At 38.0% G+C, this 18,957-nt stretch overlaps 1 protein-coding gene across 8 annotated transcripts in view; it reads right to left on the bottom strand.

Annotated features, from left to right (window-relative positions):
- Window positions 1-18,957, bottom strand: part of Pcdh15 (protocadherin related 15) — a 623,956-nt gene that overhangs the window by 432,509 nt on the left and 172,490 nt on the right. For all 8 annotated transcript variants that reach the window (XM_059244010.1, XM_059244012.1, XM_059244013.1 and 5 more), the window contains one exon: window positions 819-979. In XM_059244010.1, the coding sequence (XP_059099993.1) occupies window positions 819-979 (161 nt within the window). The remainder of the gene's footprint in view (window positions 1-818; window positions 980-18,957) is intronic.

An 18,957-nucleotide genomic window follows, 5' to 3' on the forward strand; every position in this document is an offset into this window, starting at 1 on the left:
CCATGTAGGATGAAGGGGTCATGTACTCACTATCCTGCTGGGATGTGGCCACACAGCAATGCCCAACAGCTCTGCTTTAGCTCTGCAGCCTCCGAGGTTTGGGTTTTGTACTCTGAGGTGTGAACACTTCTCTGCACTACTTCAGTTTCCCCAGAGTCCAGTGTACTCCCCTCACTTCTTTGTCCCCAAGAAAGGTAGGGAGGGATACTTGTGGTTGAGACAGGACACCAATCTTTTCAATACTTTGTCAACTTCTCTAGAACTGATAGATTGAACAGCTTTGGCAGTTCAGCTGTTCTTTATGAAATGCTTCTGCCACATTGCCTGATAATGACTGAATAAGGATGCTGCCAGGACTCTGGTTTACATGTGGTTTTTATCAGCCTTATAAACATGATGCTCAGCCTCCTCCTTCCAGCTCTAACTGCTAGTAGCTAAATGAGATGGCACACACCAACTTCTACCTCCCCAGCCAGAAGCCAAATAGCACCCTCACTTTCACATTGTTGGGGAAAAATGGGGTTCTATGTAATAGCCCTCCTGGGCCAAAGTCATCATCTCTTTATTCTTTGTAGTGTGTTCTTTCGTTCAGAACTAGGACAAAATTCTTGAGTATTAAAATGATTCCCCCAGACACAGATGCCTCCTCCCTTTCTCATTCTTATTCCAAGGAGTTACATTTTCTTTTGTTGCTATGTCTAGTAAACAAAATCTAATTATATGGCTAAAATTTAATACCATATAGATAGTGCATATGGACATTTAAATTATACTAAAGCTACGGCACAGGGACAGAGGAAAAAAATAAAGTCACTGACGTCTCTATCCAGAACTCTTCCGGTACTGTTCAGGAAAAGCATCTGTTTAACAGGGTCCAACAACACCCAGTAGTCCACGTTGTCCTTTAAAGAGAGCTCTATGGTGGGGTCTGGTCCTCCAGCAGTCCCCTTAATCAACATGTTGTCCACCAGAATTGTACCTGCAAACCAAACACAGCTATTTTTAACCAGGCTTTACTCAAAAGCATTCTTTAGCAAGAACTATGCTTTTAAACCCAGCTGGCTCACACATTTCTGCCAAGGCAGAGCACATTCAATATTGTACTAAGCATCACCAAGTTATTTTTCTTGGCCCCTAAAGCTGTAAATATCTATCTTCATTATGCAATTTGTCAATGGTGTTTGGAGATGATGCAGGCAGGGGGTAGAGTTTCAGATACTTGTACCCATGTTTCTCTTTAGCAGCATTGAGTCTCTCCTGTTCCCTGTCCATCACTTCTCTCAGGATTTATCATTGAACATTTTATCCTGAACAAAGGAAATAACTGTAACAGCAGAGCGGGATACCAAACCCACTCAGTGAGAATTCTGATATGAAAAGAGAGATCTTAACAATGAAAGAGAGGAGGAATGGGATAAAAAACTAAAGGAACATCAGGACTTCCCACAGTGAGAAATGCATCTTGTTCTTACATGTCAGAGTAAATTCATAAAACACAAATCTTAATGCTACCATGTAGACACACAGCAGTAGCCACTCATCTCTAAGATAAGTCTGAAGCACTTGACTGCAGTGACAAGCTCTTATGATTTTACATCTTAATGCTTAGTTTCTTCTTTTTTAAAAGCAGCTCTTGAATAAATATGGAAAAGAGAGCATGCCTCTAACATTTCTTCTCTGAAAAAGATTCCACATAGTTTACAAATTGAAAGCTCACAGCAGCAATGCGACTCAGATTTCTTTTTCCCCACACAGTAATGATCTTCCTGCCAATCAAGAATGGATTACAGCTCAGAGTAGTCGCTTTCTGCTATATCATATTGTTTGAACAGCATATAGAAAAAAAATATGGCTATGAAAATAAAGATGAGCTCTTCTAAATGCTAGAAGAAAATGGAAATATTTAGATAATTCCTTGCCCTGGGACAGGATGCAGATCATATGTAACCCACAAACATGAAGCTGGGCTTGAAAAATAAAATGTCAGATTTATCAATCACATTTTAGTAAGGCAGGAAATTGGCCTAAACATTATATACCATTACATAGCTACAAAATAAGATTGCATCATCATTTGATTTTTCCCCTGTACTTTAATAACATTAAGGTAGAATATAAAATATTTCCTAACAACACTATTGATATGCTTTATCTTAGCCTAGGAAATTTTGAAAGGAATTGCTTTTCTTTGTAAAGTGGACCTGTTTTGTTGATGTGCATATTCATCACACGTTCCTAAATTCTAGATATTATCTTCTTTTTCTCTCTTCTGTAGAATTATGGCAATAACTGGACAGGAGTTTCTACCCTAAACCATATGTTTATCATTGAAGCACATTCATGTTTTCCCACCTGCACAGCAACAAGAGCAGAATAACACCAATAGACACTCCCACGCAGTTAAGATTGTAGTGGTGTTAGCCCTGAGAATGATGGCCAGACATCTCCATCGTCCTCAAATACTAGAGTGTGTGCTTCTGCTTTGAAAAGATCTTTTGTCTTTAAACAGATGTATTTAATTTTTTTAAAAAGAAATATCCACTTATTCTTTTGTGTTTAATATTTAAAAAAACAAATATCCACTTATTCTTTTTCTCCAAGAGGTTACACGTTTTCAAATATTCTTAAAAGAATAGCATGTTTGCTAACAGACAATAAATTTATGAGACAAAATCTTGAGGAAAGAATGGTATTCTTTTCTTTTTATCTTATTGTTGCCGTATCAGGGTTGGACAATGATTTTTTTTTTCTTTTCAATTCCTTTTTTTGGTACATAGTGTTTTTTTCTATTATTGAAAATAGATTTTTTTCATACAATGTATGTGGTTTCCCCTCCCCTAACTCCTCCCAGATCCTCCTCACATCCCATCTCTCATTCAAACTCATAACCTTTCTTTCTCTCTCTCCTTAGAAAGCAAACAGGCATCTAAAAACAATAATAAAATATAAAGAAAACAAACTCAAATAGGACCATACAAGCAAACAGAAGCAAAAGAGCCAAAAAGAAAGTTCAAGAAACACATGGAGACACAGAGATACACATGTTCACACACACAGGAATTCCATAAAAAAACACAAACTAGAAACCATAATATATACTCAAAAGACATGTAAGGTAAATAATAATAGTAATAATAATAACAATAACAACAACAATAAAGTTCTTTCAAAGCATTATGAGACAAAGAACTTCCAAAAATGCTACTGAGTTTATTTTGTGTTGGCCATCTACATCCAGACATGGGGCCTGCCTTTAGGAATGTTTTGTAAACCCAGTGAGACTCCATCAAAGAAAAGTAATCTTTCCTTTGAAAGTGGTTAGCATTTGGAGACAGCTTCTGGGGTAGGTATGGAAGCATGTGTCCACTTCCCCTCTCATCATTGCAACCCCATCTGACTCAGAATCTTGCAGGCCCAATGCATACTGCTACAGTCTCTATGAGTTCATATGTATGCCAGCCCTGCTGTGTTTAGAAGGTCTTATTTCCTTGGTGTCATCCATCCCTTCTGGCTGCTACAAGCTTTCCACCTCCTCTTCTGCAGGGTTTCCTGAACCCTGAGGAGAGAGATATGACGGAGACATCCCATTTTGGATGGAGTTTTCCAAGGTCTTTCACTCCCTGAACATTGTCCAGCTAAGGGTCTCTGTATTTGTTCCTATCCCCTGCAGAAGGAAGCTTCTCTGATGACGGCTGAGCAAGATACTGAGGAGTATAGCAGAATGTCATTAGGAATCATTTAATTGCTACATCCCTTTAGCAGAACAATAGCATTTGGTTTTTCCCTAGGTCTCTGGCCTATCCAGTCTCAGGCTCTGGGCCACCTAAGTAGTGTTGGGAAAGGACTCCATTTCATGGCATGGTCCTTAAATTCAATACAATATTGGGTTGGTTACTCCTATAAGCTTTGTGCCACCATTGTACCAGCCTATCTTACAGGCAGGCCACCATTGTAGATGAGAGGGTTTGTAGCTGGATTGTTGTTTACCTTTCTCGTGTGGCAACATGCAAAGCACAATAATCATGAATCAATAGGATGAAGGCTCTAGGTAGGCACCAGCTCAGTTTCTCCATGTTCAATGAATAGTATAAGTTTTTGTCTTCAGAAATGGGGGGCCTTATCTGTTTTTAGAGAGAAACCAATGGCCTTGGCAATAGCCTGGATTGTTTAGAGATTACCATGGGGCCCCTCTGACCAACAACTCTGTTAGATGTAACTCATTCCAGAACTGGAGGTTTCATTTGGTGACAAGAGATATTCAGTTGGGACACATAATATACATGTATAAATGCAATACGGAGACAGTGGATTTGGAAGTACAGTGGTTCACAACCAGATATCTCCTGTTCCTTTGCAAGTCATTTAATTTCCTTAAATAACCGGTTGCAATGCAAATGGATCACTCTCTAAAATTATTGAGGAAGCCTCAGCATGGAGGGGAGGACCTTTATGTTTCTAATTAACCTAATTTTGTGAAGCTTAAAAAGTATATTGTAGAGAGAGAGGGAATAATGGACTGATTGGGCTCATTCCAAACTTTAAATACATGTATTACATACAGCCTCTTAGACGATGCCATGATCAATTAATTACCCAAAGGTGTCCAAACACTATGAATTCCTTCAGCTTCCCCAGTAATGTTTCCCTAGTTTTACCCACTTGGAAAAATGGTACACTGTAAAACCACAGAACATTTTGCTTTCTTGCACATCTTATTCTATTGGAAAAACAAAAACAGAGAAACAGGAACTGGATTCCAAGATCAGTAGACTAAAACAAGATTCTTCTTATACATGGATCTTTTGTCCTACATCTTTCTAGGATGCTCACAGAAACTGTCATCTGATTTTCTCCCTTCTTGGTTTAGAGACAAGTTCTATAGGTCAGTTAGGTGCTTGCACTTACCGTATCTACACAAGACACTGCTTTGTGGGACGAAGCATACCTGTTTCTAGAAACTTCATTAAAAAGTTTTAATACAATTTTTACTTGAATTTTGATTTAAATACTAAGAGGCTATTAGCAGCTTGTCATTCTTTCTAAGGATGAATAATGGTGCCTGCCCGTTAAATAGTAGATATGTGAAAACTCATATAAAAAAGCACGATGTTTTGCAAAATTATGTTTTTGCTGAAATTTAAATTATATATATATATATATATATATATATATATATATTAAAAGAGCAAAAAATCATGACAAAATAATTCACTAAAATGTGCAGACTTCTTAGGGTATAATATATTTTATATACTTATTTTAACTTCTTGATATTTAATAGCTAATGTGTCAAGCATTTGGTAAAATTCCATGTACAAAAGTTTACAAATAGAGACTTTTTTTTCCTCCTGAGCTTTTTCTTTTGAAACTAATACAGCAACCTTGATATTTAGTCAGCAAATAATGTATACTTTACTTATAAATTAAGTATTAAGTAAATAAATAAGCAGTATGCAGTCTCATGCAAATTATGCATACTTGCTCAATTTTCATTTATCTAATGAGGAATTTAGTCATGAAAATCTAGAACCGGTAAGAAACTTAGCATTTAAGTGTGTGTGTGTGTGTGCATGTGTGTATCTGTGTACATGTGTGTATCTGTATGTGTGTATGTATGTCTTTGTAAGTGTGTGTATCTCTGTGTGTGTTTATGTGTGTGTATCTATCTCTGTGTGTATCTGTATATGTGTGTGTATCTCTTTGTGTCTATCTGTGTATATGTGTGTATCTATGTATATCTTTGTAAGTGTATCTCTGTGTGTGTTTCTGTGTGTGTATCTATCTGTGTGTATGTGTGTGTGTATATCTGTGTATGTGTGTGTGTTTCTCTGTGTGTGTATCTGTGTATATGTGTGTATATCTCTGCATGTCTACATCTGTGTGTATCTCTCCGTGTGTATATATATGTGTGTATATCTATGCATCTGTGTATATTCATTTATCTCTGTGTGTGTGTGTGTGTGTGTGTGTGTGTGTGTTAGAAGGGGATCAAAGGAGGAGGAAGGAAAGGAGAGAGAAAGACAGAGAAGAGAGCCCCTCTGCTCTCTCAACCTCTCTCTGTCCTAAGAAATGAAATCTAAGGTGATCCAACTAGAAGATACAGATCTCACATCCAAGTCGTCTTCTTTGCCACTTATTCCTCTGCCCCTCTACATTGCTACTGCCTTAGAAACATATGAACAGATTCTTAACTATGAAAACCTTTGAACTTATGTTTCAAATATCTGGAAACTCTCTATAAAAATTGTTGATATAAAAATCCACTTTATGATGCTCCATGCTCTTACATTTTCCTAACAAAATTTTAAGTGATTAAAATGAAAATGACTGAAATAAGATGTTGGAGAATACTAGGATGCACTTATGAATGACCTGACCCTAGGGCCAATTTCATCCCATAAGCCAGTGGGCATTGAGGACTCAATAGTTGAAATCTGCGTGGCAGTGAGGTATGAGAACTTACCCCATGGAGCAACAGTGATGCCTTCTCTTGCTGGGGTAGAGCAAGGAGTGTGCAGTGTAAAATCGGTCCTATGTTCCGAGGAGCTGAAAAGTCTTTAACCTGGGCAATCTAGTCACTGTGAGGCCTAAGTCTTGCTTTCTGTGTGTATGGTGCTCTGTGAGGGTAGAGCCTGTCACTTGCCTCTAAAAGAAAAAGAGGTGGCAAAGTGATAGGAAGCTGTATTTACATGGAGAGATTTACAGTGGACATGTTACATGACCTTTGAGTGACTATCTTAGCAAGTTTCCCTCTTTCCCTGATGACTCTGATAGAGCAGTTTAGGTACATTGGGACACACACAGGGCCAGGAGCTATGGGTAGCTCTTAGGAAGTACGAGTGGCCCACGGCTGATAGCAATCAAGTCACTGAAGAACATACAGTTATAACCACAAAGAAAAACTGGCTGACAGTGATCCACGTAAACTTGGAAGTGTATGCCTCCTTAATGCTGTGGTCATGACAACTCTTTCATCACAGTCCTAGCAGACTTAGTGAAGGACCTCCCTGTGGGTCTGGAGCTTGACCAAAAGCACCTATGCAATCATAGATGTTTATTTTTTAAAGACGCTAAGTTTGGAAAACATCATTGCGTAGTAATAGATAAAATAGGTTTTAAAGGCAAAGGTCTATGTTAAAATTCTTGACTCCAAATCATACTAGCTCTGTGATTTTTTTTAGCAAATTTCCCAGATTCTTATAATCAGCAAGATGGGATATTATGATACATTAATAGTGTGAATTGAGGTACATAGCTATTTAGTAATACTTTTTATCTATGTCATGGGTATTGCATGGAGATTTAAGCCTATAAGGAAGTTATTTTTCATTAAATTGTGAGTGTCATGCATACTATTTTTACACAGAGATGTGTTGTTTTTAAAACTGGGATAAAAGTATAAAACTTAGGCTGGAAAGATGAAACAGCAGTTAAAAATGCTCTGTAATCATAAAAACCATGGTTCAGTTCCCAGAATCAATCCAGCAACTGGGGGGTTCTTGCATGCCCTCTACTTTAAGCCTTCTGTCTAACAGAATAGAGACAAGAGGATTACTGTTGCTTGCTGGATTCCAGCCCAGCCAGAAAAATATTAACTCTAGAAATACTTCCTTAAAGAACATGCATAGAATGACAGAAAACACCTCATGTCATCTCTTGCCCTCCAGGTGCACATAAACACACACATGTATATACACTCACAAAGTCATATAAAGAAACAGATGGTCAAAGATAGATAGGTGATAGATAGATAGATAGATAGATAGATAGATAGATAGATAGATGATAGAGAGAGAGGTGGAGATAGATAGACAGATAGATAGATAGATAGATAGATAGATAGATAGATAGATAGATAGATAGATAGATGATAGAGAGAGAGGTAGAGATAGATAGATAGATAGATAGATAGATAGATAGATAGATAGATAGATAGATAGATAGATAGATAATAGACAGACAGACAGACAGGTAGATAGATAGATGGATGCATATGAAAGCCAACAGGAAAATGGCTGTATCTATACAAAAGACTAAGCAGAATCAGCAAACAGGGATGGCTTATTTTCAGTTACTGTTAAGAATCTGTCAGAAGGCAAAGGCTATTTCTTGCTGGTTAAAAGGAAATGTTAACAGGCAAGCGAGCAATGGAGGTCATATTACTGAGGTCAAATGAGGAAAGGTAGGATTTGTTTACTGGATCAAGTGGAGAAGGTGGTAAGACAGAGAGACCAAGTGACCATCAGCACCTCCAGTTAGCAGACATGAAAGTGAGAAAGGCTCACACCTTCCTAACACTGCAAGACTATCACATTGATGCAGTTTGAAATCAAATAACATTTTCGAGACTGATGATTCTCAAATGCAAGTAGAAATGTGGATGAAACGCAATCCTTCTCTTGCCTTCATCTTTCCTAACGTAAGAAAGAATGTAGAACTCAGTCTTTTCAAGCAGGAAACAGAGGAAAGGGGAGCAGGGGAAGGCAGGAGACAGAGAGGAGAGAGAGGAGACTTAATTTGCCATGTGCCCACCTCACACTTTTTTCACTTGAGACTGAGATAAAGACTAAGGTGAGATGATGTCCCCAGGGGCCATACCTGAGAAGCCCTCCTGCTGCTCTGGGAGCATGTGTGCTCCTGTGACCTGTTTCTCTTCCTCATGGTGCCCTATCTGCAGGGTTTGACAGGCTCTCAAGTGTGGAAACAGTCAAGTCATGTATAATATACAGATTTCTTTGTCATATTGACATAGGAAAAGGCAATAGAAATGGTGGTGGATTGATTTGCTGTGAGCATATCTTCTAATGATTTTAATTCTTTTCCTATAATTTTACATTTCTGTTTGAACCTAAACTGTGTTTATATTGTAAACAGCATGATAGGATGTAAACACATTTCACTCCCCCCTTGTTTCTCTGATAGTTTCAGATTTAATTTGTAACATGATATAAAGTATTTTCAATATTTAATGTCATAGATGAATTTGTAGAAAAATGCAATTTTCTAATACTCTTCAAAGAATTCTGAGTGATTGCAACTCTAAAATTAAGTCCATTTTCTCATTTTTAAATTCATTCAAAGAATCAACAAAAAGCATGAGGTTCTTGTGACTACACTAAATGACAATTAGTAAACATATTGCATAGAGAGATTTTATTTCACAGGTAAGTTGCCTCCAGAAACCAGTCATTGAAGGACTTATTAAATAAAAATTGCAGTCAAATGCTCTACCACTGAACTGAGCTCATGGAAGCTCATGGACTCTGAACCGACAGTTAAGGAGCCTGCATGGGACAGACCTAGGACCTCTGCATGTGTGTGACAGTCGTGTAACTTGATCTGTTAATAAGACTCCTAGCAGTGAAATCAGGACCTGTCCCTGGCACTTGGCTGGCTTTTGGGAACCTGTCCCCCATGCTGGATTATCTCACCCAGCTATGATGCAGGGGGAGGAGCTGGGTTCTGACTCAACTTGATGTGCCACACTTTGTTCAAGCCCATGGGAAGTTTAACCCTTTCTGAATGGATACAGAGGAGGAGTGGATAGGGAAAAGAGTAGATAGGAGGCAGGGTAGGGGGAGGAATGGGAGGAGAAGAGGGCAGGGAAACTGTAGTTAGTAAGTAAAATAAAAGAAAAAAATGTAAATTAAGAAAGAGTAGAGGTAGGTAGAGCACATGCAAAGGGAGGTAGCAGCTGCCTCAGCTAGGTTTCTCTCTCCATTACTGTTTATTCTGTCATTGGGGGGTTTATTGTACTTAAGGAATCCTCGGAGCCACCTCTATGATACTTGATGTACAATTCCCATGTGCTGGGGTTAGTGAACACATCTCTTTTCCCTACATAATTGCCAGAATGATATGTATAAAATGGAAAACTAATAATATATTTTCAGATTTTAAAATTACCTAGTATAAATTCTTTTGGGTAATAAAATCCAAACCCGTGGAAAAATAAATAAATACATAAATAAATATGCATGCATATACTATTTGATTTCTAAGGACCTATGTATTATGAAAGTCAACTGTCATTTTTCTATGACAGTATCCATCCTGGGAAAATAAATATTCAGAAGCTTGACCATTAAAGAGCAATAAAGTACAAAAATAAAGAATAGCAAAAATTTTGCTAGGTGTTACAGAAGAAGCTGAACAAGTCAAACAAACTGAATTCAGTGAATTTTTTAACTACAAATGAAGTTAACTCTCTAAGCTTTTATGAGTTTTTAAATACCACTTTAAAATCAAATTAAGTTGAATAAGTTTCTTTTAAATATTTTAAGAACATTTTTCATTTGGTCTTTAAAATGGTTAATCCCAGGCATGCATTGGGTGTCCAATGTGAAGTTCTGATGTGGGTTCAGAAAACTGTAGTTTTTACTATGCAAACCTTCACTTCCCTGGTTAGCCCAACCATTAAGTGTTCTATTTTTTTGTTATGCTCTGATGCATAGGGCAGTTTTCTTAATTTTCTGTTGGGATGATTCATTTTCAGTGTAGAGACAGTAACTGGTTTTGTATTGTCTTGATTTTGTAATCGACTTTGCTCAATTATTTCTCCGTTCTGACAGTGTATATATTCAATCAAGGTTTTTCTACATATACAATATAATTTAGAGAGGACATTTGTCCAACTTTATAGAATATCAACAGAGAATTCACAGAATATTTCAAGCAACTTCAACATCTTTATTCAACAATAATTCAACTGTTATACTTGGAACTATTTAAGGTAATCAATAATATTATGTGTATGCTATTCCTCCTTTGATTCCACATACGTTCCCTTATTGGAAGACGGATGGTGTGGCCTGCATGAAAAGGTAGAAAGATTTTTTTTGGAAGAGAATTCTCTGAACACATGACGTTGAATCTATAGAGATAACTCAAATTCATACAAAACAATATCTACCCCTGAGAAGACAATGTCCCTTCCATTAAGAAACAGTCTAATGCTAAGCATTGTGGTGAACACCTTTAATCCCAACATTTGGGAAGAAGTGGCAGGTAGATCTCTATGAGTTCAAGGTCAATTGGTCTAAAGCAAATACCAGGCCAGCCAATGCTACATAGTGAGGCCCTGTTTCAAACAAACAAACAAACAAACAAACAAACAAATCCTCCCAAAACATTCTAAATTGACTGGAAATGGAAGCTAATTGGCCCTACGGGGATGGAACATTTTGATTTCCACTTTGCTTCAGCTGCTGCTTAGCTGAACCTTCAGGGGCAAAGGCAGCCAGGTCCGCCTCAGCAAAACCATCTTGCTGAGTCTATATATATGAATTATTCCTTGCTGAGACACTGTGGTCAACTTCTGCTAGGGAGTTTTTAATTTCTATTGAGATCAGGACACCCATCCCATTCCTCACTACCTTCCCTACATCTTGAATAATGCTATAAGCAATGAAGCTCCTCATGGATGATAGATGTTTCTCCTAACAACATGCTTGCTAAACCCTGTTGCTATGCATGACTCCTGGTCAAGCTGGAAGAATATGATAAAGGGTGGCTTATCAGGTTATGCATAAACATGAATCTACTCCACATTTCAATTGCCCTGAAGCTTTCAACTTCTCTAAAGTGGTGCTTCTGGACTGTAATGTGTCTATGACTCACTAGGGATCTTGTTAGAGCGACAAGCTCTGACTTTGTAAATACAACTCTGGCCTCTAGTTGATGGCATTCCTTGTCTATAATTCTTATTTGTGGAATCATATCTTTTAGCATTTTTTCTCTAAGTATCATCCCAGACAGAGACCTCAGTTTTATACACAAACTTACTAGAAATGCTTATCTGTGGCTTTTTATACATCACACTATCACTGAATTAGGACCTCAGAGAGAGGGGCTCAGACACCTGACTTAACAAGTCAACCGCATGATTCTGATGCTCCACTGAGAACCTGATTTTGCAATATGCTGGAAAAAAATGGAGAAATTTTAAACTGTTCTACTGTAGGATGCCACCAAGAACTCAAAGAAAATACTGCCTTTGAGATTATAGCCTACATATTCAACATATTCCACATTGAATCCTAGTAAACAGACTCAGGGAAAGGATTAAGCATGGCCAAGTTTAAAACCATGAGCTTGTAAAGAGATTATCCAAGTTCAGTGAGTACAGGACAATTAATTATAGACATCATGGTCTAGGCACTTGGAAGGAAAAAGAGTGGTACCTTCCGTGGCCAGAGAGGTAGACGGGATTTAGAGTTTCACGTTTGACTACATCATTTCTCATCTCCTGTTTCAATGTCTTACTTATTCCTGGTTCTGTTTTCATTGCCTTTTTTTTTCTAGCTTAAAAGAAAAGAAAGGGCTGGGGACTCAGGTGACCCTCCATCTGTCAAACATTTACAGATATGCAAAGATGTGGGACTCCTTCAAAGCTGTCAGGGAGACATACAGGTTCCCCATGCATATTCTTGGTGTATTTGATAGATGTTAATTTCACATTTTTTTTGCTATGTAGATTTTCTAGGGTTGTCAGAGAAAGCAAATAGGATCATAATTACTGCTGTTGTCATGGTGATTAAATACTTGAGCCACTTGATTGTCCAATGTTCCACACCTGCACTTCATCTACTTCACGCTACTGCAGGTGCTAATTTGGGTAATTGTGATGCTATGCTTGGCGTGGATGAGCCACATGCCATGTGGATTAGCCACCTATAAGAAAAGAATGTATCTCTGGCTTTTCAAATATATACACAATGCAGTCCCAAAATTTTACTATGAGGTCGTTTTATTTATTTGTTGAGTTTTGTCCCCTGGAGGCAATTCAACTTATCAATTATAGTATCATCATGTCAGCAAGAAAATATCAACCACCAATCATGGAAGCCAGTGTGGGCTCAGTAAAGGAATGCTTAACAGAGTGGGGCATGGGAAATGACAGGAGATGTAGTCATGCACTGGTACAGCAAGGAATACAGAAGGGAAATGTTACCAAAATAAGCAAACAATGAATATAACAGAATCCAAAACAACATATGACAAGGAGAGCCACTATGAGGAGGAGTTTTCCCTTATAGAGAAGCTTCAATTCTGGCACCATAGGAACAAGTTTTTCTAAGATACTGAGTCACCAATCACTCCATTCTACCCTTGGCTCTCAATTTCCAGCTGCTAAGATCAGCACCGTATCACAGCCAAGCATTCCCTCCTCACACACCTCTACTCAGTTTCAGAGAACCTCACCTTCTGGTTTCCTTCTACCTCATTTATGCTCCTTTTCATCTCCTTGCTCAAACACTCTAGTGTCCATGGTATTTTTTTCTATCATCTTTCCTTCCCATTGTCCTACTCAGTCCTATGTACAGTTGATTCATGTTCCTCAATTTGTAGTCACCATCCACACTATTTTCCTGCTCCAAAACTCACACCCTGCTCTCCACAGCACCCACTCACAGACCTCTTAAGTGAATCAAACTGATTTCTGACTTAAAGGAGCCGGGGGAGGGTGTTTCCATACATTTTCTTGTTATTTCTCTTGCATCAGTTTAAGTGATCCTCATTTTCTAGGTGTTAAGTTGATTATTTATCATTATCTACTTCTTATCACACCTCTTACCCATTTATTAGAAAATAATACATATTGAATATAACCAGGATTTGGATAAATTTAAAAATTGTTTTAACAGCTTGGCCTGTGCCAACACTCTCCTGGTTATTGCAGTGAATCCCCAGATGGTCTTCATGTTGCAGACTCTACTCTGCCTTAGTCTATTTTCAACACACCTGCTAAAATTATCCTTCAAAAATATGCTGGTTCAAAATTCTCTAATGGCTTCTAATGCCCCAGAAAATAGAAGCTAAATCCTTACACTGCTCCAAAATGTCTAACATGATTTTGTCCTTTCAGTCTCTAGCTGGCTGCTATTTTGTTTAATCACACCAGCCACCTTCCCTACTTAGTCTTCCTGCGTCGTGCCCTATACCTAATTCTTCTTTGCTGTAAACGTCTCTCCAAGATCATCTAACTCATGCTTTCTCTCACCATGCTACTGACTTACACATAATACTGTATATGTTTTTCCAACTTATATTTTTTGACTCCATTTAGTAAATGTTGCATGGATTAATGAATAAATTAGAGTTCTATTATGTAGTGGGTTTTTATTAAATTTACACACATTTTGAAACTTTGAGCTAGAAATATGTTTGTTACTGGTTGTTAGAAAGCTTATATTTGCAGCATATCTCACCAGGACTGGATAACTAGTTATCACAGCATTAATTTCACAATCTGATACATGGGTTCAAATTAAGGTAAAATTTATTATTATGAAAGAATTATGTAAATCTTGCTTCATATGCTCATTAAAATATTAGTAGTCTGTTTATATAATTAGTCAACTCTACTTGAAAGTTAATTTTTATAACTCTGTCTGCTGGTTAGTTGAGGGAAATAATTAACAAGTGAGAGAAGTTCATATATCACATACACATTCCTTATTTATAAAAGAAACAATAAGAACTCAGAAAACAGTAAGTACACAAGCGTTTGTTTGTTATTCTCAGCTAAGTATTTTTCATTATAGAAAGATCTCAGTATCTCAGAGAACCATAGTACATGTGACAGATGTTGAGAACTAATTTTTACATTGTTAAGTACTATTTCACTATTGGTGTTTGGGCCATTTGATGATAATACATCTTATATTGTATTGAATTGTAAAGACTTACTTCACCTCCTGTCTTCTGTTCATGTTTGAGACATGTGAATATTCTTGAGTAGTGGTTCATTACCACCTCTCTGACATCTGTCTTTTATTAGTACATCCCCTACAACACCTCTCCTCTAACTTCAAGAGGTGGAAGGTCTTCCAACAATGTGAACTACAATATCAACACTACTACTCTCTTTCCATCCAAGCCTTAAGACTACACCCCACATCACAGATCTAGAGCATGGTATGTTGATGGGAAACAGCTGTTGTTTACACAAGAAAACATATACTCAGAAATACGTGCATACACATGAACTTGTAGAAGCAGGGATGTGAAAGCAGATTGAGAGGAGAAGAAAGATTCTGAGAAAGAAGCTTAAATTTGCTTTCACAGCACAGAGCTTTTACATAATGTGAACGTCAGCTTGGATGACATGAACAGTTCTTCACTTCCTCAATCAACAGCCAATATTCACAGGCATGATGCTAATGTCACAAAAGATTTGACTAGGCTGAAAGGATGTCTTCCTGTGGAAGGGAGGAAACAGCTGTGTGGAAACGAAGACACCTTTTATTTTTCCCTCAAGGATTTAACAACTTAATAAAAATGCTATTTCCTTCCTGTTGTGCAATTTCATGTGTTCTTCCAATTGGAGTTTTTAGTAGAAAGGAAAACATAACACACAGTATTTTAAGGCTTGTCCCTCACTCCCATGTCTTTCCACAATATAATGACCTGCTTGTCAAGGACCATGATGGGAAGTAGAAATGCTGCCACCTCAAGCAGAGGATGGGAGAGGGAGGTGTGTGATAACTTTTTTTTATCATCAATATGTGATTAAAATGCAAATACAGCTTTTAAGATCTGAGTATTTTGTTTAATAATTTAAGCTGCTTGTTTTTTTAATTTTATTATTATTATTATTATTATTATTATTATTTTCAATTTAATTTAGGCACAAAAGTTCTGCAAATCTCTTTTAGTCTTGACTTAGAAGCTATCTAAAACTAGCCAGGGTCCATGCAAACTGTTAGCACACTCTGCCTTAATCTCCCTACAACTCTGAATGGAGGATACTTCAGGTGAGAGTCGATTTCCAAGGTTGTTGAATAGGCCATCCAGCCGCCTCTCCCATATCTCTGCTATGGGAGTTCCTGAAATTCCTGTCATCCTTTCTACTGATTTTCTCACTCTACCAAAAGCAACTTGAAGAAGAGAAGGTTTATTTGGCTCAAGGTTTGAGGGTATAATCCATCCTGATAGGGAAGGCATGGCAGCAGGTCATATAGCACCCATGGTCACAAAGCAGAGAGATGAATGAATTTCTCCTTTTCCTTTTTTTTTTTTTTTTTAATTTTGTCTGGTATACCAGTGGTGAGATGGTATCACTCACATTTAGGAGAGGTTCCTCACTTCATACTCCCAGGAAGGACACTCACAGATACACTCAAAGTTGTTTATCTCATTAATATCCCAGGCATATTATTTCCTGTAGTGGGTAACCATTCCAGCTTTGATCTGGAAGTTCCAAGCCCCATTGAGGCTTCGGTAACTGTCACGCCTACAAGGCGGGGCCAAGAGAGGGTCCTGAAGACCCGAGATCTGGATGCGCTGCCTTCTCTTGGTTCCTGGACCCTGGACGCTAGAGGTAGACCGAGGAGAATTCTCCAGAGAACACCGCCAGACTGCACTACGTCTTCCCCAGACCCTACAACCTACCTATCCCTTCATTTGTAAGTTACGCCACTAATAAACCTCCCTTTTAACTATGTGGAGTGGCCTTAATAATCCCACCAATAATTTCCTGTTGAAATTACCCACCAAGCCCGCCTCTTGTCAACCTATCTCCCAAATACAACACATCTGCACTGCTGGACTGAGCTTTAAGGCTTTCATCCTCAGTGAAGACTCTAGAAAAATCCACAAGCAGGAAATACCATCAAGTTCTTAGCACACACTAATACATTTGCAGTGGGACAGACTAAAGTTTAATGGCCACTATGAAAGGTAATGAAACAGCAATAACTAAATAAAGTTGAAGATAAAAACCTGAATATCAGATTTGGAAGAAAATTGTAAGAGGAAAAATTCAGAGAAATGTATGCGCTGATTTCATCCTTCGTTTCTTCCATTTTACAACCTTTTCAAAAGAAGCTGGAAAGTCTCCGCAAACTCTTTAAGGTAATCTGCATTTCATTTTCAAAAGGTTGCGGACTCATTTCTGTCTACCATGTCTGACCCACTGCAGTACCCTTTTCCTGACCCTATCTACTTCGTGCTCTTAATACAGGAAGCTCCTTTGTTTGTAGAGAAGACATTACTAACGTCTGATCCCGAATGCCAGCAATGCAACCTTAGAGCTATTACTGTGCATGAAAATACCATCTCTACCCTTGCTATATGGTGTACAGGGCTGTTCTAGAGCATGCTTTGTTCTATTATATTGGGACAAAGTGATGTCTTATGTGTTCTATGATGGGGGGAAAACTACAGGAAGAAAAGCAAATGAGGAACTAGGTGGAGAAAGAAAGAATATAGAAAATGATGAGATGTATGAGAAACTATATCTAGAACATAGGTGTAATAAAACTGTGCAATTAATCTTAGGTCAAGTTTACAGTTATAATAAACAAAGATATTGTAAAGAAGCTTAAGTTTGTAGCTGGAGTTTTCTCCAGTCCCGCTTGGGCCCACAGCCGCTCAGACCCAATTAAACACACAGAGGCTTATATTATTTACGAACTGTATGGCCATTTGCTCAAACTTATTACTGACTAGCTCTTACACTTATATTAACCCATAATTTTTATTTATGTTTAGCTACATGGCTTGGTACCTTTTCCCAGTTCTGCATTTACATCTTGCTTCTCATGGCAGGGGCTGGTCGCCCTCCTGTTCCCAGAATTCTCCTCTCTCTTTGTCCCGCTTATACTTCCTGCCTGACTACTGGCCAATCAGCACTTTATTTATTAACCAATCAGAGCAAAACATTTACAGCATACAGATATCCACAGCATAAGTTAGTCTGGTGGTGTAGCTAGGTGGCAGAGTGGTTTTCTGGCATGAATAATGCTCTAGATTCAATAGAGCATACCACCACTTTGACCACCAAAGGTTGAAATAGGTAATGATTTTGTATTAATTTTAGCATGTGTAGAAATTGGTAAGGCAGGGTCTGAGGCATGCTGTGACTAAACTACACAATACACCTTCATTTATATGTTTGTATAGGATAACATGTTATAAAGCAATATATTAAGTATGTAAACATCTTAGAAAACAGGCATACATAAGAAAAACAAACATGCTAAATTGTTAATATCATCCTTTTCTGCATGTGTGCATGTATACATTACATACATACATATTTTAAGGTATGGCTATACATAATATAATACTGTATAATATATTTTCCTGTCTTCGAATGGAGTAACTTTTGTTCCATATTAGGATGTATTTTAAGTCCTGTGAATATATACAGTGCCTTGCAGCATACAAGTGCTAAGTATGTGGTTCTAAGCATTAATACATCATCACACAAAGCTGTAGTGGGTAGCCGTTCCAGCTTTGACCCCCCACTGAGGCTTCTGGTAACTGTCATGCCTATGAGGTGGGGCCAAGACAGGAGCCCCGAAGGCCTGAGATCTGGATGTGCAGGCTCTTTTGTTTCCTAGATCCTGGATGCTGGAGGTAGACTGAGCAGAGTTCTCCAAAGAACACAGCTGGACTGCAATCCACCTTTCCCGGACCCTGTAACCTATCCTTTTACTTGTAAGTTACCCCACAAAATAAACCTCCCTTTTAACTACATGGAGTTGCCTTAACACTTCCACCAATATGAAGCTGTAAGAGTCAAGAGTCATGGGACCTTTTAAGGATTTTAGTAGCTCTAAGCAGGTAAAGGTGGTTTCCCCCAACCCCAAGGACTTAAGTTTTGTGCCCACAAACAGGTTCTTCTGACTGAGAGAAACTAAGTAGCAGATAAAAATGCCATAATGAAACCTATTATTACATGATAACTTTAAAATTTAATTTAAAATAAAAGAAAGAGGTGTAGGAAAATTCTGTGTTCCCTGTATTTACCTAAAAGGGGGCACGCATGTACAAATGTGATTTACCTCACATCCTTCTTAACGAAGAAGGAGGAGGTGAATCACTGACCACAACTTGAGGGACCTGAGTGGAGTCCTCCCTTACGTCCTGGTCCCTGGCTATCACCTGCCATCTGTGTGTTTTGCCTTCAGGTTATTGTTATTGCTATATGCAGCCAGACAAGTTTAT

This window comes from Peromyscus eremicus, chromosome 16_21, assembly GCF_949786415.1.
Source record: "Peromyscus eremicus chromosome 16_21, PerEre_H2_v1, whole genome shotgun sequence".
In the NCBI taxonomy this organism is placed as follows: domain Eukaryota; kingdom Metazoa; phylum Chordata; class Mammalia; order Rodentia; family Cricetidae; genus Peromyscus; species Peromyscus eremicus.